This window comes from Sinocyclocheilus rhinocerous, unplaced genomic scaffold (genome assembly GCF_001515625.1).
Source record: "Sinocyclocheilus rhinocerous isolate Xijiao unplaced genomic scaffold, SAMN03320098_v1.1 scaffold4856, whole genome shotgun sequence".
Taxonomy (NCBI): domain Eukaryota; kingdom Metazoa; phylum Chordata; class Actinopteri; order Cypriniformes; family Cyprinidae; genus Sinocyclocheilus; species Sinocyclocheilus rhinocerous.
Window position 1 is genome coordinate 84174 of NW_015649565.1, and position 19046 is coordinate 103219.

Here is a 19046-nt window from a genome sequence, read left to right on the forward strand (position 1 = left end):
TGTTAGTGAGGTTCATATTTTAAATATATAAGTCCATTGCATTCCAAACCACATAAATTATGACTTCGTAGAGCATTTGTAAGGAAAATACTGACAGGCGAGACCGCACACTTCAAGTTAGGGCTGGGCAAAAAATAGAATGCGATTTTCATGCGAATCTCGTCAGTAAAGCCGCTTCTGGTGATTACTTACATCAAACAAAGCGTGCAAAATTTTCAAGTGCAATGAAGCCCGCGATTGTCCTTGTAATTCGCTTCAACCTTTCCGAACTTTATGAAAGATTATTTTACGGAACGTTCGAGTGGTGTATGTGTGTGAGGAATTGGAAGCAAGCAGAATACGGGTGTTTCTAAAGCAAACCCAGCGTCATCGCGCTTCTGGTTAAAAACTAAGCTCAGAATCAATCCAGAATCGTTGGAGAGAGAATCGCGATGCATCGATGGATCAATTTTTTCTCCCAGCCCTAGTATTTACACGGTTAAAGCGATAGGGTTGTGACGGTGAGGAAATTTTCCCACCGGTTAATCGATGTGTGACAACACCGATAATACCGGTATCACATGGGGGTGGGGGCGTTTCCTCTTTTCCTCCTCTTTTAAATAGCTTGCAAAAGCGGCGTGCACATTTTACTTTCACTTTCAAATAGCGGCAATTTGGCGTAAAGCAATTGTTTGTTTGAATTTCCCTCTTTTCCTCGCTTTCCTTCGCATTTAAATAGCTTAAAAGCACCGTGTGCATTTTACTTTCACTTTCGAATTAGCGGCAATTCGGCGTAAATTGCTTGAATGCAACAACAAAATACAACTGTCAGTCAGCTCGACTCACTCTCCTCACTGGAGAAATGAAATCTGATCTGTGATGCGACTGTCGTTCGGCACGCTGCATTGAGCAGCCGCGTTCAGTTTTTAATTGTAGTGTCTGTTCTTTTACTGAACTAAATGATTTTTATTACTATAAAAAAATCAAAACGACGGTGGGGGTCGGTGACGCGGTGGGCAAGTGACGTAACCCGTATTGCGGCTTAACAACGGTATCACCGTCAGCACCGTCTATCGCGGCAAGCCTATAAAGCGATCTGTCATGCCACGTTAAAGGGTGTCAAAACCACTTTTATTGTTTGTATTTCATTATTAAATTGACAATTTGAACGTTAACTTCTGGCTAAAGTTTGTGAACAAACTTTGATGTTGGCTTGAGAAAGCCTAGACTGAAAGTTTGAAGCAGCAGTAAAAGCTTGAAGTTTGAAAGTTTTGATTGATTGATAGATAAACGCTGCTAGCATGTGGCTAGAATGATTTAGCACGTTGCTAGCACGATTTACCATGTTTTCGCATGATGTTGCCATGTTTTAGCATGTTGCTAGCATGTTTTAACATTGTTAGTATAATTAATGTGGTGTTAACATTGTCAACATGATTAGCATGTTGTTAGCATGTTTCTAGCATGATTAGCATATGTTACCTTGTTGTTAGCATGTTTTAACATTGTTAGCATTATTAACTTTGTTAACATGATTAGCATGTTGCTAGCATGTTGTTAGCATGATTAACGTGTTAACATTTTGCTAGCATGTTTTACCATTAACATGATTAGCATGTTTTAACATGATTAGCAAGTCGTAAGCATGAGTAACGTTGCTAACATTTTGTTAGCATGTTTTAACATTTAACATAGCATGATTAGCATGTTTGCTAACATGTTGTTAGCATTATTGACAAGTTAACATTTTGCTAGCATGTTTTTGCTAGCATGTTTTAACATCGTTAGCATTATTAACATGTTGTTAACATCATTAGCATGACGATAACATGTTCCAAGCATGTATTTAACATGATTATCATGTCAGCCTGTTGCTAGCATATTTTAACATGATTAACATGTGGTTAGCATGTTGCTAGCATGATTAATGTGGCTAACATTTTGCTTGCATGTTGTTGTAACATTGTTAGCATGGTTAGCATGTTGGTAACAAAACAGAAAATTGCTGTTTCAGCTGAAATATTTTGGTTGCTGAAATTTCGGTGCATCACTAGTGTTTACACAGTTAAAGTGATCTGTGACGCCACATTAAAGAGCGTCAAAACCATATTTACTGTTTGTATTATAAAATTGACAATTTAAAAGCTAATTAAATGTCACCATTTTGTTCAGTGACGCTGGATATTCATTTTCAGTTCACCGCTTGCTGAAACCTTACATTTCACTTTATTTCATCAGGACGAGGCCCGCCGTTGGGACCGCTTCCCCACTAATCCCTCAGCACTCCAGAGACGGCGAGCCGCCAACGGACGCGTCCCATCAGGATGGTGAACCTTGATATGAAAACGTGCCGATTCGCCAGCTTGACTTTGTTGGGTCCTGATTCTTTTCAATATTTAACCATCAAAATCAGGTTTGGGTAGAAAAAAAAACACTTAATTTTGTTTCAGTAACACATTTGTGACAGAAATAATGAGGTTTTGATTTTATACATTAGCAAACCTTTCCTATGGAAATAGTTTGATTTAATATGCATTCAATTTTTTTTCCTGGTGGTTGTCATGTGGTTACATTACAATCTCTACCACTCGAACCAGTGCTGATGCATTCTGGGATGCCAAGCCGATATTTCGGCACATCGTGAAGCCATTTCCTCATGCCTTTAATGTGAGAGGACTCTGAAGAGATGATTTTAGCAAATGGCTGCAATATAACAAAGAGTGAAAAATTTAAGGGGGTCTGAATACTTTCCGTACCCACTGTATATATAAAAAAAAAAAAAAGAAAAAACTCAATTTTATTCCCAGAATGGTTTTACTCTCAGAAAATCTGCTCGTGTTTCATGAACGAGGCCCATGAATGATTTTTCGTGCGATGCTTTTGGAAACAAAATGGAAAAATGCTCCAATACTCAAAATCCATAGACCTTTTTTGTCTTTTTTTTTTCTTTTTTCTTTGCATTTTTGTTTGATATTAGAGTATATTATTTTAGGGAGTGTGTTGAGAGGATGTATCATGTGCGCAGTAAGAGTGTCTGCATCGTGTTGAAATCCTAGCGAAGAAACGGTTTTAAAAATATGTGGCATTGATTTGAATAAAGCTTATTTTTTCCTGTAGGTTTGATGAATGTGTTTACTTGCGAATCCACCGTCATGCGTCTGAACATCTTTCAACAAGAACTCCCATGAGGAGTCAGCGATTTTGCTCTGGACTAATTAATACAGGACATTTGCATTAAGCAATTAATCATGCCAGCATTTCCCTCAAAGAGTATTTACTCACTTAACACTTGCTGTGCTGAAAATCCTTTCCTAATGGTTTTCCTGGTCAAATATGACCGGCCTTTTAAATATTGCGTGCAAATCTCATTATTGTGCTATATATTATCAGCAAATGTTAGATTCGATCTTTTTGTCAACTTGTTTTATTTCGATAGCACAAGGCCTCGTTGATCTGAGCTTATGCCCAGTTTTTGATAGAAAAAAAGCATTACTTGTGGATAATTTTGGCAGTGTTCACTCAGAAACTGAGGTGCATGAGCTCAGATCAATGAGGCTTATGATCAGTCCGTTTCAAAAAGAAATACAAAAGGTGCTAATTAAAGGAAGACAAGTGGATAAAAAGATTAAATCCAGTATTTGGTGATCTAGCATAAGAAATGTATAAGCTATTTTTGGTGGGTCATTTTTGACCTGGAACACCACAAAGTGTAAAAAGGTACAAAAATTATCCATTTTTTGGCAAGTTGTGATACCCTGAGTGAGAAAAGTCAATACGTTTTTGTCTAGTAAGTTTTAGTAACATTAACTACAGCATTTACAAAAAAAAAGTGATCCTACCAGAATAGGACATGCTTAAAAATATCTGAATGTGCTTGCATTAGACACTATCAAACTTTTAGTATCTATTTTAAGAAAGATGCACTTGCAATTAAAAAAGTTTAAAGTTTGCATGGTTTAAAATGTTAAAAATAATAGATGTAGCATTGCAAATGAAGTATTATGTGATTTTTATATTTGTGGTTAGTGGATCATGCTGATGACTTCATTCATCCACTAAAACACCAGCTAGTTCGAAGAAAACGTTTTATTATCTAATGCGATTAAATTTGCACTATTGTGTTTACATACTTTTAGGGAGCTTGTGTCTCAACGTCTTTATATAGCAAACTGGCTCACATGGGATTTCACTCTGCACTAATGATGCACTTCCCATAAATCCAGGTTATTCCAGGCATTTAGCAATTAATCGTGCCAAGATTTGCCTGCATGTTCTCATTATGTCATATATATATATTTCAGACTGAAGTATATTTATAGAACATTCATGATTCAAGCAGCATTGTCATTTATTAGAAATGAGACATTTGAAAAAGCTGTGTAATAACACACGCCATCAAACAACATGATGTATAAAGTCTTCACAGAAATGCAATACTTTTTAACCATTTAGTTGATTCCGAGACTCCAACGCTGACATGACATTCAATTCAATTAAACAGCCCGATGTGGGATAGCATCTCCATTCGTTTTTTCCTTATTGAATTACATTTTTTTAAGCTGGAAAATTCCTGTGACAATAAAACTGTAATGAAATAAGCAGTCGTGTCAAACGTCAGAAATCTGTTAGTAAACTTGGTTTAAACTGTTTGAGAAACTAATCCAGAAGTAAGTAATTTCCTCAAACTAACCAGACTGAACTATTAATCATAGAATAAAGTATGGGAGCTAATTACAAAGCGTACACGCTAATGCTTGAACTGCTCCAGTTTCTCCCTTCATATGATTAAAAGCCTGTGAATATGAACTTAAATGACCATATATAACGCTGACATGACATTCACTTCAATTAAACAGCCCGATGTGGGATAGCATCTCCATTCGTTTTTTCCTTATTGAATTACATTTTTTTTAAGCTGGAAAATTCCTGTGACAATAAAAATGTAATGAAATAAGCAGTCGTGTCAAACGTCAGAAATCTTTTAGTAAACTTGGTTGAAACTGTTTGAGAAACTAATCCAGAAGTAAGTAATTTCCTCAAACTAACCAGACTGAACTATTAATCATAGAATAAAGTATGGGAGCTAATTACAAAGCGTACACGCTAATGCTTGAACTGCTCCAGTTTCTCCCTTCATATGATTAAAAGCCTGTGAATATGAACTTAAATGACCATATATATTACTGGCTTTTCTGAGTCATATTTAATTAAACTTCTGGAATATCTATTACAGAGTACTGCAAAGTCATTGTGATCTAGAGTATTATAGAATAATATTGAGTCAAACACCATAATTTCAAAGAAACGTATTAATGCCTTGAAATGCTACATTAATAATATTAGCCAGCTGATGAGCAGCTACCCAACACTGCTGTGGAAAATCTCAAAAACCAACATGTTTATATATTTGAGATGTTTAGTGCTGTTTAGGGTTTTCATGTACTCCATGTAGGTAGCATTAGCAAGCAATAAACTTGTCTGTTAAACAACATTTATAAAGGAATAGTTCATTCAAAAGTTAATTTTCTGTCATTATTTACTCACCCTCATACACTCTCAGAAAAAAAAAGGTACAAAAGTTGTCACTGGGGCGGTACCTTTTCAAAAGGCACACCTTTGTACCCGAAGAGTCCATATTGGTACCTTAAAGGTACATATTAGTACTTAAAAGGTACAAAAGTGTACCTTTTGAAAAGGTACCGCCCCAGTGACAACTTTTGTACCTTTTTTTCTGAGTGTATAATTCCAAATTTGTATGCTGTTTTTTGTATGCATACACAAAAACCAAACCGAAGTTATAATATGTTCAGATTCGATCGGTTTTAAGAATCAACAAATCATAACCGAACACCGTACTGGTTAGAAAATATAGGGTTTTCACTGAATAACTGTTTAATGTTAAAGCAGCACTATGTAACTTTTGGCGCTCTAGCGGTTAATAAACAGAACTGCACACAACCCGCGGAAGAACATTCTAACCGGAGCTACTTCTCTAAGTTTATGTCTGTGGCGATTCACGCAGGTATGTGTTACTCCGCAGCGGTGACCAGGCTACAATAGTCCAAATATAAGTACTTATTATAAGTGTACCGGAGTGATTCGGAATAAGACAAAAACGCGGTTTGGAAGATTAATTCATGATGTACTCGCTCATTATATACATTTAGCAAATTTTGAACACAGAAAAAGTTACATAGTGCTGCTTTAAGTCTGCAAAGCTTTTGTATGGCTTAAGAAAACGAATATAAAATGGATTGTTTTTATGATGTTTAATAATGGTGCTTTGTCTTAAAAGACTATAAAATTAAATTTCATGAAAAAGAGACTTTCAAATAATACATAAACAGCATACAGGTTTGGAAGATGAGGGCGAGCGGTTTTTTTAATGCGATAAAAATATAAAAAAACCAATGGGGAGTTGTGTTATATCCAAGTCATATCCATCAGTTTCCATCAGAACTCATCATACGGAGCATTTGTACACAATTCAGTTTTTGAAATTGTTCAGTTCTCTCTCTCTCTCTCGGATGAAGCACCGTGGAGAAATCAGGCTGTGTCCCAAACTTCAGACTGGAGATATGAAGAAAAGTGTCCGATATTGCAAGGAATGTGAGAGGCGATGCACCAAACGTATCTGAGAAACATAACTCTACTGTCCATCAAGCGTCCGGCTGTCGGATCTTTGTTTAGTCTTTGTGCAAAGTCTGGTTGAGGTGCAGGTAAAGTGGTTTCTTTGTCAGGAGGTTGAGTTTTTTCCTCTTGAAGTCGGTTGGTTTCTTGTACCTAAAATCAGATTAATATGCAATCCATAAACACAATGAATGAATGTAGTAGATGCAACCAACTCTGAATAACTCTGGTACTCACAGTTCTATAACAATGGGACCTGGTTTGATCTCATCCATTTCCATGAAAGCAAAACACTTAGTGCTTGTGAATCTTTTCTTGGGTTTATAGTGTTTGAATTCGAAGAAAATAGCTGCACCTACAGAAGAGGCAAACGCAATAATGATCAACCACAAAAATATGCTGAAATATATTTCATACACCATCTCTTGAGTCTTAATGCAAGATGTAGATGAGTTTGTTTCTTCATCAGATTTGGAGAAATGTAGCATTACATCAGTTGCTCAGCAATGGATGCTCTGCAGTGAATGGGTGCCGTCAGAATGAGAGTCCAAACAGCTGATAAAAACATCACAATAATCCACAAGTAATCCACACCACTTCAGTCCATCAGTTAACATCTGGAGAAGACAAATCCATCATTAAGATGTTTTAACTTTAAACGGATCCTATTGGATAAAATTATGGAGTCCATAATGCATAATAACGCTTCCTCCAGTGAGAAAGTGCATCTCCTGTTGTCTCTCACATCAAAATCCAGCCACATATTGGTTTAGAGCTGTTTAAACGCTGCTTGATCTGTGCAGATTTCTCTCCTGATTCACACCAGAACCCTTTTTCACTGAAGGAAGCGTTATTGTGGATTATGGCCAGTTTGAAGTTAAAAACATCTTAATTATAGATTTGTTTCTTACAAAACATGCAGCTTTTGTCTTCTCCAGATGTTAACTGATTGGACTGGAGTGGTGTGGATTATTGTGATGTTTTTATCAGCTGTTTGGACTCTCATTCTGACGGCACCCATTCACAGCAAGTGATGCAATGCTACATTTCTCCAAATCTGATGAAGAAACGAACTCATCTAGATCTCAGATGGAGCAAATTTTCATTTTTGGGTGAAATATTCCATTAAGAGCAAAGTGAGACCTTTTGGTAGTTTTTCTAGATGTTTCTGGATTTCTACATCCACGCTGAAATGAATATACGTGTCCTCCTTCCGCGCGGCCACTGGCGTGTCCTGAACCGGGTTCAAGTCTATACCGTTCAGATCTGGAGGGTGAAAAGGCAAGATTGAAATGTAAGAAAAATGTCAGGACAGATCTGATATGACCATAACGAGCGCTGCGGAGTTCTACCTTTAACACTGACTGTAATGTACGGGTCGATGCACTGTCCTGCGTCTTTCAGACCGATCTTCTCTATCGTCAGCGAGAGCAAAGTCATTCCAGGCTCTGAGGGTAACCGTGGTAACAGCGTACCTGTCAAAGACGTCAAACTTTCATTAAAACTGTAAAAACTGGCACAAATGAGAATTTGTTTGCTTATTGATACAGAAAATGGATCAGTTTCTCTGAAAGTGAATTTCACTATTGTAAGTTCATCTACTGTTTACTTATCTTAAATGTAATATTGCCGTAACAGAGCTCGGGTTATTATTGCTAAACTAAAACCTTCAAAAAATTCAGTGCAAAAAATGATTTTCTTACTCAGTGTTTTTGTCTTGTTTTCTAGTACAAACATCTAAACGTTCATTAATCAAGATACATTTACTTGAAGCAAAATGATTTAAGATATTACGTCTTGTTTTCTGAAAAATGTATCACTTTTTTTTTTTTTAGTTTTTGCTTAAAACAAGAAAAAAATCTGCCATTGGGGTAAGAAAAAAAATCTAATTCAAAGGGAAAACTATTATTTTTCTTGCCCCATTGGCAGATATTTTTTCTTAGAAAAAACAAAAAAACACTTGATTTTGATACAATTTAAAAAAAAAAAAAAAATGTATTTTGCTTAATGTATGTTGATTTAAGAATGTTTAGGTATTTGTAATGCAAAACAAGACAGAAATACTATTAAAATCATTTTTGCAGTGCATAACTTAAATATTAACTGAAATACAATTTTATTTATTATTATTATTGCCAAGGCATTATTTCTCATTTTTATCTAGTTTGAAGTTGAAGTCATAAAATAACTAAAACGATATGATCTAAAACATAAAACTATATGGACATATATAACAAAATGACAAACACAACAAAATGAAAACTAACTCAAATTAAAATGAAAAGAAAATCTAATTCAAAATATTAACAAAAATTACAATAGTATATCAATGATACTAAAATGACACTGAACAAAAGCTAGACTTTGACAATTTCTTGAGTGTTATTTGCCTGATTTTTTTTTTTAAGGCTGAAAAATCATATTTAAGGCTGCTCATATCCATAACAAGAAGTGCATCAAAGTAAGTCCAGCTGAACGTCGTGCACTATGAAGTGAATCACCAGGAACCCTTGAAGGGAATGATGGTGTTGAACCTGCTCCAGTCCCAGCGTCCAGCTCCTCCTCAAGCTCGAGGTTCTCCTCCTCACCCGGCGCAAGAATCTTCCTAAAAACACCCAGAATCAATGACCAATCACTGCAGCAGAAATACAAACACATGCTTGCTAAAATCTGTGAAACAACAAGAGATTCTATTGGAACAACGTATATTAGTATAGTAAGTATCTTCAAAAGTTTGAGATGATAATCATGCCTAACAACACTCTTTATAGCATAATGATATAAATGGAACGCTGGATTGACCAATCAGCATCCAGGACCGGAACTATCTGTTCTATAAACAAACATTAAAGAAATACCTCAAAGGCACTGGTTGGACATCAAAAGGGAAATCTTTGTTGCAAGTCAGAATGTTCTTAATAACTGTGGAGAAACAGAAGAATAGCAGTGATTTATATAAAATATTTCTATAGATATATCAGAGTTTTTAACATATGAAATCTTTTTTTTTTTTTTTTAAATGGAACAGTTTACTGAACCTTTAGACCAAATATAAACAAGTTTGCATGCGTGTTTTTGTTTTGTATCTAGGGTTGCAAAGGGGTGGAAAATTTCCGGAAACTTTCCCAAAAATCCCTGGAATATTCCAAAAAATCCTGGAATGTTTCTGAAATTTACTGGAAATTTTCCACCTTTTTGCAACCCTATTTGTATCATTTGTGATACATCAGGCTTTTATGGCTCATATAGTCTGATATAGTGAGAATATTTCAATTCCAAGAGGGTCTTCGCACCATTGGTGCTCGGGCCCTAAATATGACCCAGCAGGCTTTATAGGGTTAAAATCATTCATATTCACATATATATGTACATACTGGGCTCCAGTTTTTTCAGGTCTTCTAACTTGAACTCCTCTTGAGATTGTGTGCACTGCCAAAGAAAAACAGCAGAATCATAGTTTAAAGTTAGCAATAGCACTGATAATCTGCGCATTCTTCTCAATCATTATATTCACAATGTGAGCTACATAATAAATACACCACCGACAGGACGGTTTCAGCAATAATACATATCAACAGATTTTTCCGTTTTCTGAAGAAGCTGTAAGTGATTAACTCCCATCTCGTCCGGCGGTCATTTAGACTCGTTTCATAACGACACTAACCTGTAAGGACGCACTTCGCATTTCAAGGCATGTTGCAAACTTTCCAAGGGTTTTCTGGAAAATAAATGAATAAAATAATTGATATTGATATTGTGAGATAACAGAGCAAGAAAAAAAGAACAAACATCTAAATAATAAATATAATTTGAAATATTTTAACATCAATTCCAAATTTGGGATTGCATCTGCTGTCATGTTAAGCATCAAAAAAAATGATTGACAGCTGTCATCTCTGGGAAACAGACTTGCCTTCTGCTCCTTTGTGAAATCATGCGAGTTTGACGACTGCACTGCTTTCTGAAGCTGCCTCGCGAGTCTGATGAAACATCACAATAATTGGTTACAAATGACTGAATGTCTTTTTAATTTCTACATGGAAATACTAAATATATTTCTATCCACATGTTTCTGTGATTCATAGATCATGATGGCCCCCCCATGGGGGAAATAAATCACACCACAAGACTTCAAACTAAAGAATTAAAACAACTTGAATGATAACTTTGTTTATAGACACATTTGCTGTCCAGCTAAGAGATGGAATATATACTGTAAGAGAATACATAATAAAAGTCCTTGTCTTTATGACAGTACTGCAGTTGTTGACACTGTGCTCCACGAACGAATGCACATTAAATCCGTGAATAAAATGCAAAAGTAGAGTGTGAAGAACAGAAACAGTGAATGTGTTGTGTCTGATGGCTGTCAGCTTGAGACAGAAACTCCACGCAGTGCTGGAGGGTGTGGCGCACAACAACATACTGCAAACATGCTGTCAAACACCCAACACTTGTTTATTTACTCACCGCATCTCATGCATCAACTCGAACAATGCAAGAACACGCGAATCTATCGTTAAATCGCAACTTTGTGTAATTGCAATGTATCACTTGTCATGTAAGTTCCATTTGTATTGTTTGTAGAAAAAAAAAAACCTTCCACCCCTCACTGATCCAGAGATCGCCAAAAATATTTGTTTATTTTGATCAAACATACGCAACTTACATGTGATACTCATCGATGGCTTCCACCAGCTGCCCCCACGAATCAAAGTCCGTGCCCTTTTTAAAACTCGCGTGCCATTTCTGGACGGTTTTGGTGACATCTGACATCTTCTCGGGTTAAAGTTAGGCGAAAGCTCCGGGCTCTGACATCGCTGGTGAAGTTTTATCTCCAGCACCGCATTGCTGCGCACCGCCGGGAAACGCACTGGGCTCCGGATGCACCGGTGGCTCCGCCGCACACCGACACAGGCCCGATGCGAGTGCAACCGAACTACCTGCGACTGCGCCGGAAGGCGCTTCCATCTAGCGACGTTTTCAAAATAAAAGTCCTAATATGCGCTCAAGACTAAAGAAGACGTGAGGGATACGAACCTTATAAGAATTCACGAGACCTTTGTGAAAATAGTGTAATTAGTGACTAATAAAGCGCTATATAAATAACATTTTCTTGTCTTAGTCAGTAATAATGTGGGATTAATTTCACATCCAATGATACTTAATTGTATCACACTGATAGCACATCGATAAAACACAAATGAGTTAAAAATATATTTTAACTTTTATTACACAAAATAAATCCTGTAATGTAATGTAACATTTTAAACTATTTATAAATAGCTAATTAAATATATATGAACTGAAATACAATATTTTATTTCAGCTAGTTGCCTAGGCAACACTTCTCATTATTATTTAGTTTGAAGTAAAACTACTAAAACGAAATAAACTAAAGCATAAAACTATATGGATGTATTTAAAAAGAAAAACTAATAAAAACGACAAAACGCAACCAAATTTAAACTAAATAAAATTAAAATTAAAAGCTATTTAATAAAAAAAAGATTAAATACATATTTCTCTATATATTTATATATATATATTTCTCTATTTCTCTATAACCATAATGTACATCTCTATATTACATTTATTATACATATTACCATATTGGAGGCATCAAGCTCTAATGTAAGTGAATTGGTTAATTGTTGGATATAACAGGTTTTTTTATTTTATTTATATATACATATATATTTTTTTTTTTAGTCATTCTGACTTATGTACGTCGTAAAAAAAGTACAATTTGTATCCATTTCCTTTAGACTGTCTGTACTCACATATACAAATTATTTTATTGCACATTCAAAATTATAAACTTCTTTTTTGCATAAAGAAACAAAAACGATAATGTACAAACACAACCAGTTATAAAACGCCACCAAAACACGCGCCAAAATAATTACGTAAGCCAGTGGGCGTGACGTCACCGCCCGATATACGTCATACAGGAAGCGCGTTCATTGTTTTGGCCTTTCCTGATCTACATCTCTGGACTCTCGCCGATTAAAACAACAAACATCTGACAGTCGACGCTTTTCTGGTATGAAGACAAAGTCTGTTTCGTTTAAATCGAGTGTTAAGAGTCTGTTGTGAGATTTGAGCGTGTAGTAGCTGCTGTTGGATAGCGAGTCTCTGACTCAGTTGATTTCTCTCAGGTTTTAATCATGTTATGAACAACATAAAGATCACAGATCAGCGTGTTTTCATTTGTAGACGATAAAGCATCAACAGCAGGTAGTTTGTAACTAGTGTGCCGTTTTTATTCATATAGATCTGTTGATAAACAAGGCCGAGATGTTCAAAATCAAATGAATCTGATCATTCACACAGAAACGATAAACTAGTTTGATCTTATGATCTCTTAAGTGTTAAATATTTCTTCTTAATATGAAAATGCACTGCGTAGTATTAATAGATACTGAAATGTGCTCAGTCGTTTAGTTGCTTATGACTTGTATATCCGTCTCAAGCATTGAAACTAGTTCAAATAACTTCTGTGAAGACTCTCCTTTATGTAGAAATCACATCATCTCTAGACTAGTCGAGAGTTTTGGTCGACTGGACGTGTTTTTGTGTTTCTCAAGAATAACCAGTGGTTCTCAGATGGTCAGGATCCAGATTTCACTCTGAACGTTACAACAGAAAATAAAATGTCCTTAAAATCAAGTATCAAAGTAAACTGAAATTGATAAGCATCTTTCTTCTCGTTCAGGTATCTTCTCACCATGACTCACTGGTTCCATCGAAACCCTCTGAAAGCCACGGCGCCCGTGTCCTTCAACCTGTACGGCGTGGCATCCAGTCCCGCTGCCAATAAGATCTGCAAGTGAGCATTTTATTCTGCTGTTATATATTCATTGTACACTACCAGTCAAGTTTTAAAACAGTAAGATTTTTAATGTTTTTTAAACATCAGCAAGCCTGCATTTATTTGATCAGAAATACAGCAAAAGCAGTAATATTGTGAAATATTTTTACTATTTAAAATAACTGCTTTCTTTTTGAATATATTTTAAAATATAATTTATTCCTGTGATTTTACATCCATTTTACAACTGAATTTTCAGCATCATTACTCCAGTCTTCAGTGTCACATGATCCTTCAGAAATCATTCTAATATGCTGATTTGCTGCTCAACAAACATATATTATTATTATTATGTTGAAAACAGCCGAGTAGAATTTTTTTTTAGGTTTCTTTGATGAATAGAAAGTTCAGAAGAATAGCATTTATCTGAAATAAAAAGCTTTTGTAACATTATACACTCTACCATTCAAAAGATTGGAGTCAGTATAATAAAAAAAAAAAAAACATTTGGGAATGTTTAGAAATGAATACTTTTATTTTGCAAAGGTGCTTTAAATTGATCAAAAGTGATGATAAAGACATTTATCATGTTACAACAGATTTCTATTTCAGATAAATGCTGTTCTTCTGAACTTTCTATTCATCAAAGAAACCTGAAAAAATTCTACTCCGCTGTTAATAATAATGAGAAATGTTTCTTGAGTAGCAAATCAGAATATTAGAATGATTTCTGAAGATCATGTGACACTGAAGACTGGAGTAATGATGCTGAAAATGCAAAAAGAAAGCAGTTATTTTAAATAGTAAAAATATTTCACAATATTACTGCTTTTGCTGTATTTCTGATCAAATAAATGCAGGCTTGCTGAGCAGAAGAGACTTCTTTAAAAAACATAAAAAATCTTACTGTTTTAAAACTTTTGACTGGTAGTGTATGTTAGGACGACCGTACGTCCATGGGATTTATAAATTGACTAAAATGTCCAGGTTTTGGCTTTGTTTTCCTATTGTTTTCATACTTGCTGATGGTAATGACTGAAAAGTAGTTTGACCAATAGCGTGCAGGCATTGTGGATAATCGACCAATTGTGGCGTGCGAGAAGGCGGGATCTACAGAGAACGGTCAAAACAATGCAAGAATGTGTACATGTAATGTGTGAGGACTGTAGAGAGCACGTCAAACAAAGCCAAAACATGGATATTTTAGGCAATTTAGAAATCCCGTCTGGGAAAAAGAGGATGTACGGTCACCCTACTGTATGATTTTCCTAATATAAATATTAAATCTGTGTCTCAGTGACTTGAGAACGACGCGGGCCCGACTGCTGGACATGTTCACAGATGCCACATGCACCCCAGAGATCATGAAGAAATCCAGTGATGAATATTTTGCTCTTATACAGGGTTTGTGCACTATTATATTTCCTCTCCACTCAGATATTTCCGTGTTGCTCAGGCTACATTTTATGCATTTGCATTAATTCTGCTCAGAGATATGTTGTTGTTGTTGTTGTTGTTATAGGATTCATTTTGCCACTGGATGGAACCACGCAAGAGAATAAGCTCCGATTCATCCAGAACTTCAAATGGACTGACACTTTACAGGGAAATATCGCAAGGTAACTCAGAAAGAGTTACTGGAACTATTACACAATGTGGTTTACTTCAGTGGTTTTCAACTGGTTTCCCTTTTTAGGACCTAAATTTTACATTTCATTGGTGAAGAAAGTTGTGCAAAAGTAAACAATAATGAGTAATACATAAGGCCTTTATATATAATGCATTATAAAAGCATTTTAATGCATTAATTATGCCTTGTAATGCACCTTATAATGCATTGTTTGATCTCATGAATAATTGTAACCACAGTTGCAATACATTATAATAATTATTTATTCATTGTTGCTCCTGTTACAACTATAATGGATTAAACACAACAAACAACCAATTTCAAATGTAATCTGCAGATATTATAATGCATTTTAACTTTGGTTACAATTTATGAAAAGATGCAATGCATTACCGTATACATTAGGGCTGTCAAAAAAAAAATTTGAATTTCAAATATTCGTCGAATTTAAAATGAAAATCCACATTAATTGAATTAATAGATGAATTTTAGGTGTGCGTCAGGCAGCCTTATCAGTGGCGCACGAAATGCGACGACGATGTAAGTGTCGTTGCATTTTAATGCTTTTGTTAGCCTGTCCAGTTGAAGCCACTAGATGCGGCGCTGCTACGTTGTTCATTCAAAATATTGCAGAAAAAGAGAACAATCAATGCGGGGAAGATGTTGTTTACGTCAAAACCGAAACCAAGCCGTTCACACAGAACGCATATTTATCGCATTTTCTAGAGGGACATCTATCACCGTTGCACAACTTGCACTCGCGTCTCGCAGAAGAGAGCGGCATGTTTAGAAAGCCATGTAAAATTAATGCAAGTTCAACTTTTAAAAAACATGTCTCAAGACTTTATGGCGGTTTTCCCCATCCCACTGCATCTCAAGTTTTTAAATGAAGAAAGTACTCTTTGTGATTGGTTTTCGGTCCTTTGTATTAAACTATACATACATGCATGATGCTGTTTTGTTTCTAATTGTTTAAGCAACTTTATTAATTATATATGGTTTATAAGCATTATTTTAAACATTATGCGAAGATAGTCGTGTTATTTTATTATGCTTTGAAGAAACGTGCATAATATTTTGCTCGATGCGCCCTCTTGTGGCCTCAGGAGAGAAGCAAACAGCTTTTTTCCCCTAACTGAAATTATGCCTTTTAAATTCGAATATATAATTCGAATATTGATAATATTTAAGTAAAAAATTCGAATTTAGTTTTTCAGCCATTTTGACAGCCCTAATATACATAAAGGCTTCAAGTACACTGACAAATATTGGTGTAGGATTAACTTTGAAACGGTTTTTACTCTGAAATTGCTTGTAAATTTCAAGAAATAATTACAAAGAAATGGCAAGTAACGCATTGAATAAAATGTGAAATTTTGAAGTAGAAACCCTGAAATCGTATTTTGCTGTAAAATGTACTTCAATAAGCTTTGTTTTATTTACAACTTTGGAAAAAAATCTTTTTTTAGTGTAAAGTGATGCCCAAAAGAAGACAACACTGAAATGCATTATTTATTATATTTATCAAGCTAATTATTAATAACACAAAACACATTGTGTTCTGAACAAACTGTGTTCGTCCTCACTGCAAATGAACCTGTGTTTTCTTTTCTTATTTTCTGTTATCTTGTGTAATTTAGTTCATGTTTTTTTTTAATTGAAGGCATGTTATGCTACACGTCCTTATTGACATTGATCTGATTTGACGAGCTTTTATGAAAATGACAGTTGAGTTTGAAGTAGAATAACATGGTTTGATGGGAATAAAATATGATTTGTGTTTTTCAGTGCCCAGCAGGATGCGGTTTTTGAGCTGGTGTCTATGGCGTTTAATGTCGCCGTCTGGTACTCCAAGTTTGCCTCACGACTGGCCGGAAAGGAGAAGTAAGTTACATGTGTTACTGCTCTCTAGAATGATTGGATTCTGTCATTTAAAATATTATATGCTGTGCTTTAGCTTTTAGGCAGTTTGTCCTCTCTCAGAGAAGTTATGTCTACAGCTGCTAGAGCAGAACACACGTATCTGATGTTGTGAGGAGTTCAGAATTGTTCCACTTTTAAAACCAGGCAACCAATTTCCTACATAGTTGTGCTAGTTTCATGTCTCAACTATGTCATGTCTAAACTAAACATAAAACTATTAAAAAAAAAAGCTGAAATGGATATCAGCTTTATTTCTTGTATTTAAAAAAGTAAAAAATGAAAATGAGAAATGTTGCATTGGCGATTAATGTTACAATTACTAAAACTAAACTAAAAATAAAAGCGAAATAAAAATATATAAATAAATAAATAAAAGCATAGAAAAGTGACTATAACTTAAACTAGAATTAACAAAAATAATTTAAATAATAATTAAATAATAATTAATAACTTAAATAATGAAATTAAAACTGAAAAATCTAACTAAATTAAATTATTAATAAATGTTTAAATAATACTAATATAACACTGAGTCTTTCACATCACTCCGCTCCTTCTTCCCACGTAATAAAATCATTTAAAAATCATTCTAAATCTAGATATTATTTCTTTCTTTCTTTGGTAAGTAGCTGTGAAATAAATGAGTTGATGTATATAATGTACTGGTCATCAGCTGGTCATTATCACAAATTAAACTTGACTGACTGTGCATTACCCCAGTGTGTAATACATTATATTTAATTTAATAATAATAATTTATGCATTTAGCAGACGCTTTTATCCGAAGCGACTTATAGTGCATTCAGGCTATACATTTTTTTACCAGTATGTGTGTTCCCTGGGAATCGAACCCACGACCTTTTGCGCTGCTATCGCAATGCTCTACCACTGAGCCACAGGAACATTTATATGTGTCATAAATTATATCGGAACGTTTAGTTAGATATTTGATCATTCGATATTTGTATTTCATTAAAGACAGGTTGTTTTGTTTTAAATTGTAGCATCACAGAGGACGAGGCCAAAGATGTTCACAAGAGTTTGAAAATCGCCGCTGGAATATTTAAAACCCTCAAGGTAAAATGTGCTGATTTTGTGGAAAATGAAAGAAAAAATTCATTAGAGCGCATGCATTACACTCGTTTTACCACATAGAGTGCCTAAAACCCCTTAAACGTGATAATGCATGGTCGTGATTGGCTTACTGTTTGATTTATGGTAATATTTGACTCTGTTACTTGTTTTTTTTCGTTCTGAATGTGCTCATGTGGTGTGTTTCCTGTCAGGAGACTCATATTCCTCGGCTCATCACTCCAGCAGAGAAGGGTCGAGACCTGGAGCCGCGAGTCATTGACACCTACATTGTGCAGAGTCAGGCAGAGGCTCAGGAGGGTAAAACACACTGACAGTCATGATTGCTGGAGAACTGCTGCGTGTGTGTGTGTGTGTGTGTGTGTGTGTGATGGTTCATGTGTCTCTGTTTTTAGTCACCATTGCCAGAGCCATCGAGCTGAAGCACAACGCCTCCCTCATCGCAGCGCTGTCGTTCGAGACCGCAAACTTCTACCAGAAGGCCGGTAGGTTTAGACACACATGCTCTGATCTTGTGTAATGAATCTTTCATTCATTTTCTCCTCTCTTATCTAATTCTGCATTAAAAATGGCCTATATTTCAAAGCTCTTTTGGTGAATTATCACTTATATGTTTTTGAAATAATATATTTTATATTTTATATATACTTGTATATGTTTGTGTGTGTATATATTACTAAATTCTATTATTATATTACACATTGCCATTCAAAAGTGTAGAGCCCATAAGATTTTTTTTTAAAGAAATTAATATTTTTATTCATCAAGGATGTATTAAATTGACCAAAAGTGGCAGTAAAGAAATTTATAATGTTACAAAATATTTCTATTTAAAATAAATGCTGTTCTTTTGAACTTTCTATTCATCAAAGAATCCTGAAAAAATGTTTTTCCACAAAAATATGAAGCAGCACAACTGTTTTCAGCATTAATAATATTCAGAAATGTTTCTTGAGCAGCAAATCAGCATATTAGAAT

General features: G+C 35.0%; 2 protein-coding genes and 1 pseudogene across 3 annotated transcripts in view; 2 read left to right on the forward strand and 1 right to left on the reverse strand.

Moving 5' to 3' along the window:
- LOC107710642 (melanoma inhibitory activity protein 3-like) overlaps positions 1-2660 on the forward strand; it is a 36146-nt pseudogene extending 33486 nt beyond the window's left edge.
- A 3461-nt stretch (positions 2661-6121) lies between these two features.
- aida (axin interactor, dorsalization associated) lies at positions 6122-11591 on the reverse strand. Of its 2 annotated transcripts, none has more exons than XM_016515468.1 (10): positions 11279-11591; positions 10523-10589; positions 10274-10327; positions 9984-10038; positions 9468-9531; positions 9144-9214; positions 7962-8084; positions 7753-7875; positions 6847-6964; positions 6122-6762 (listed from the first exon to the last, which is right to left on the reverse strand). In XM_016515468.1, the coding sequence occupies exons 1-10, from the start codon at positions 11383-11385 to the stop codon at positions 6666-6668; spliced, it is 879 nt and encodes a 292-aa protein (XP_016370954.1). In that variant the 5' UTR covers positions 11386-11591; the 3' UTR covers positions 6122-6665. The 2 variants fall into 2 exon arrangements, with proteins under 2 accessions (XP_016370954.1, XP_016370953.1); XM_016515467.1 differs by having other exon boundaries at positions 9111-9214.
- A 954-nt stretch (positions 11592-12545) lies between these two features.
- Positions 12546-19046, forward strand: part of LOC107710643 (BRO1 domain-containing protein BROX) — an 11097-nt gene continuing 4596 nt past the window's right edge. Inside the window, exons 1-8 of the mRNA XM_016515470.1 lie at positions 12546-12655; positions 13328-13441; positions 14721-14827; positions 14946-15042; positions 16842-16937; positions 17981-18053; positions 18263-18368; positions 18464-18553. Coding sequence (XP_016370956.1) covers positions 13341-13441; positions 14721-14827; positions 14946-15042; positions 16842-16937; positions 17981-18053; positions 18263-18368; positions 18464-18553 — 670 coding nt within the window. The 5' untranslated portion in view covers positions 12546-12655; positions 13328-13340. The remainder of the gene's footprint in view (positions 12656-13327; positions 13442-14720; positions 14828-14945; positions 15043-16841; positions 16938-17980; positions 18054-18262; positions 18369-18463; positions 18554-19046) is intronic.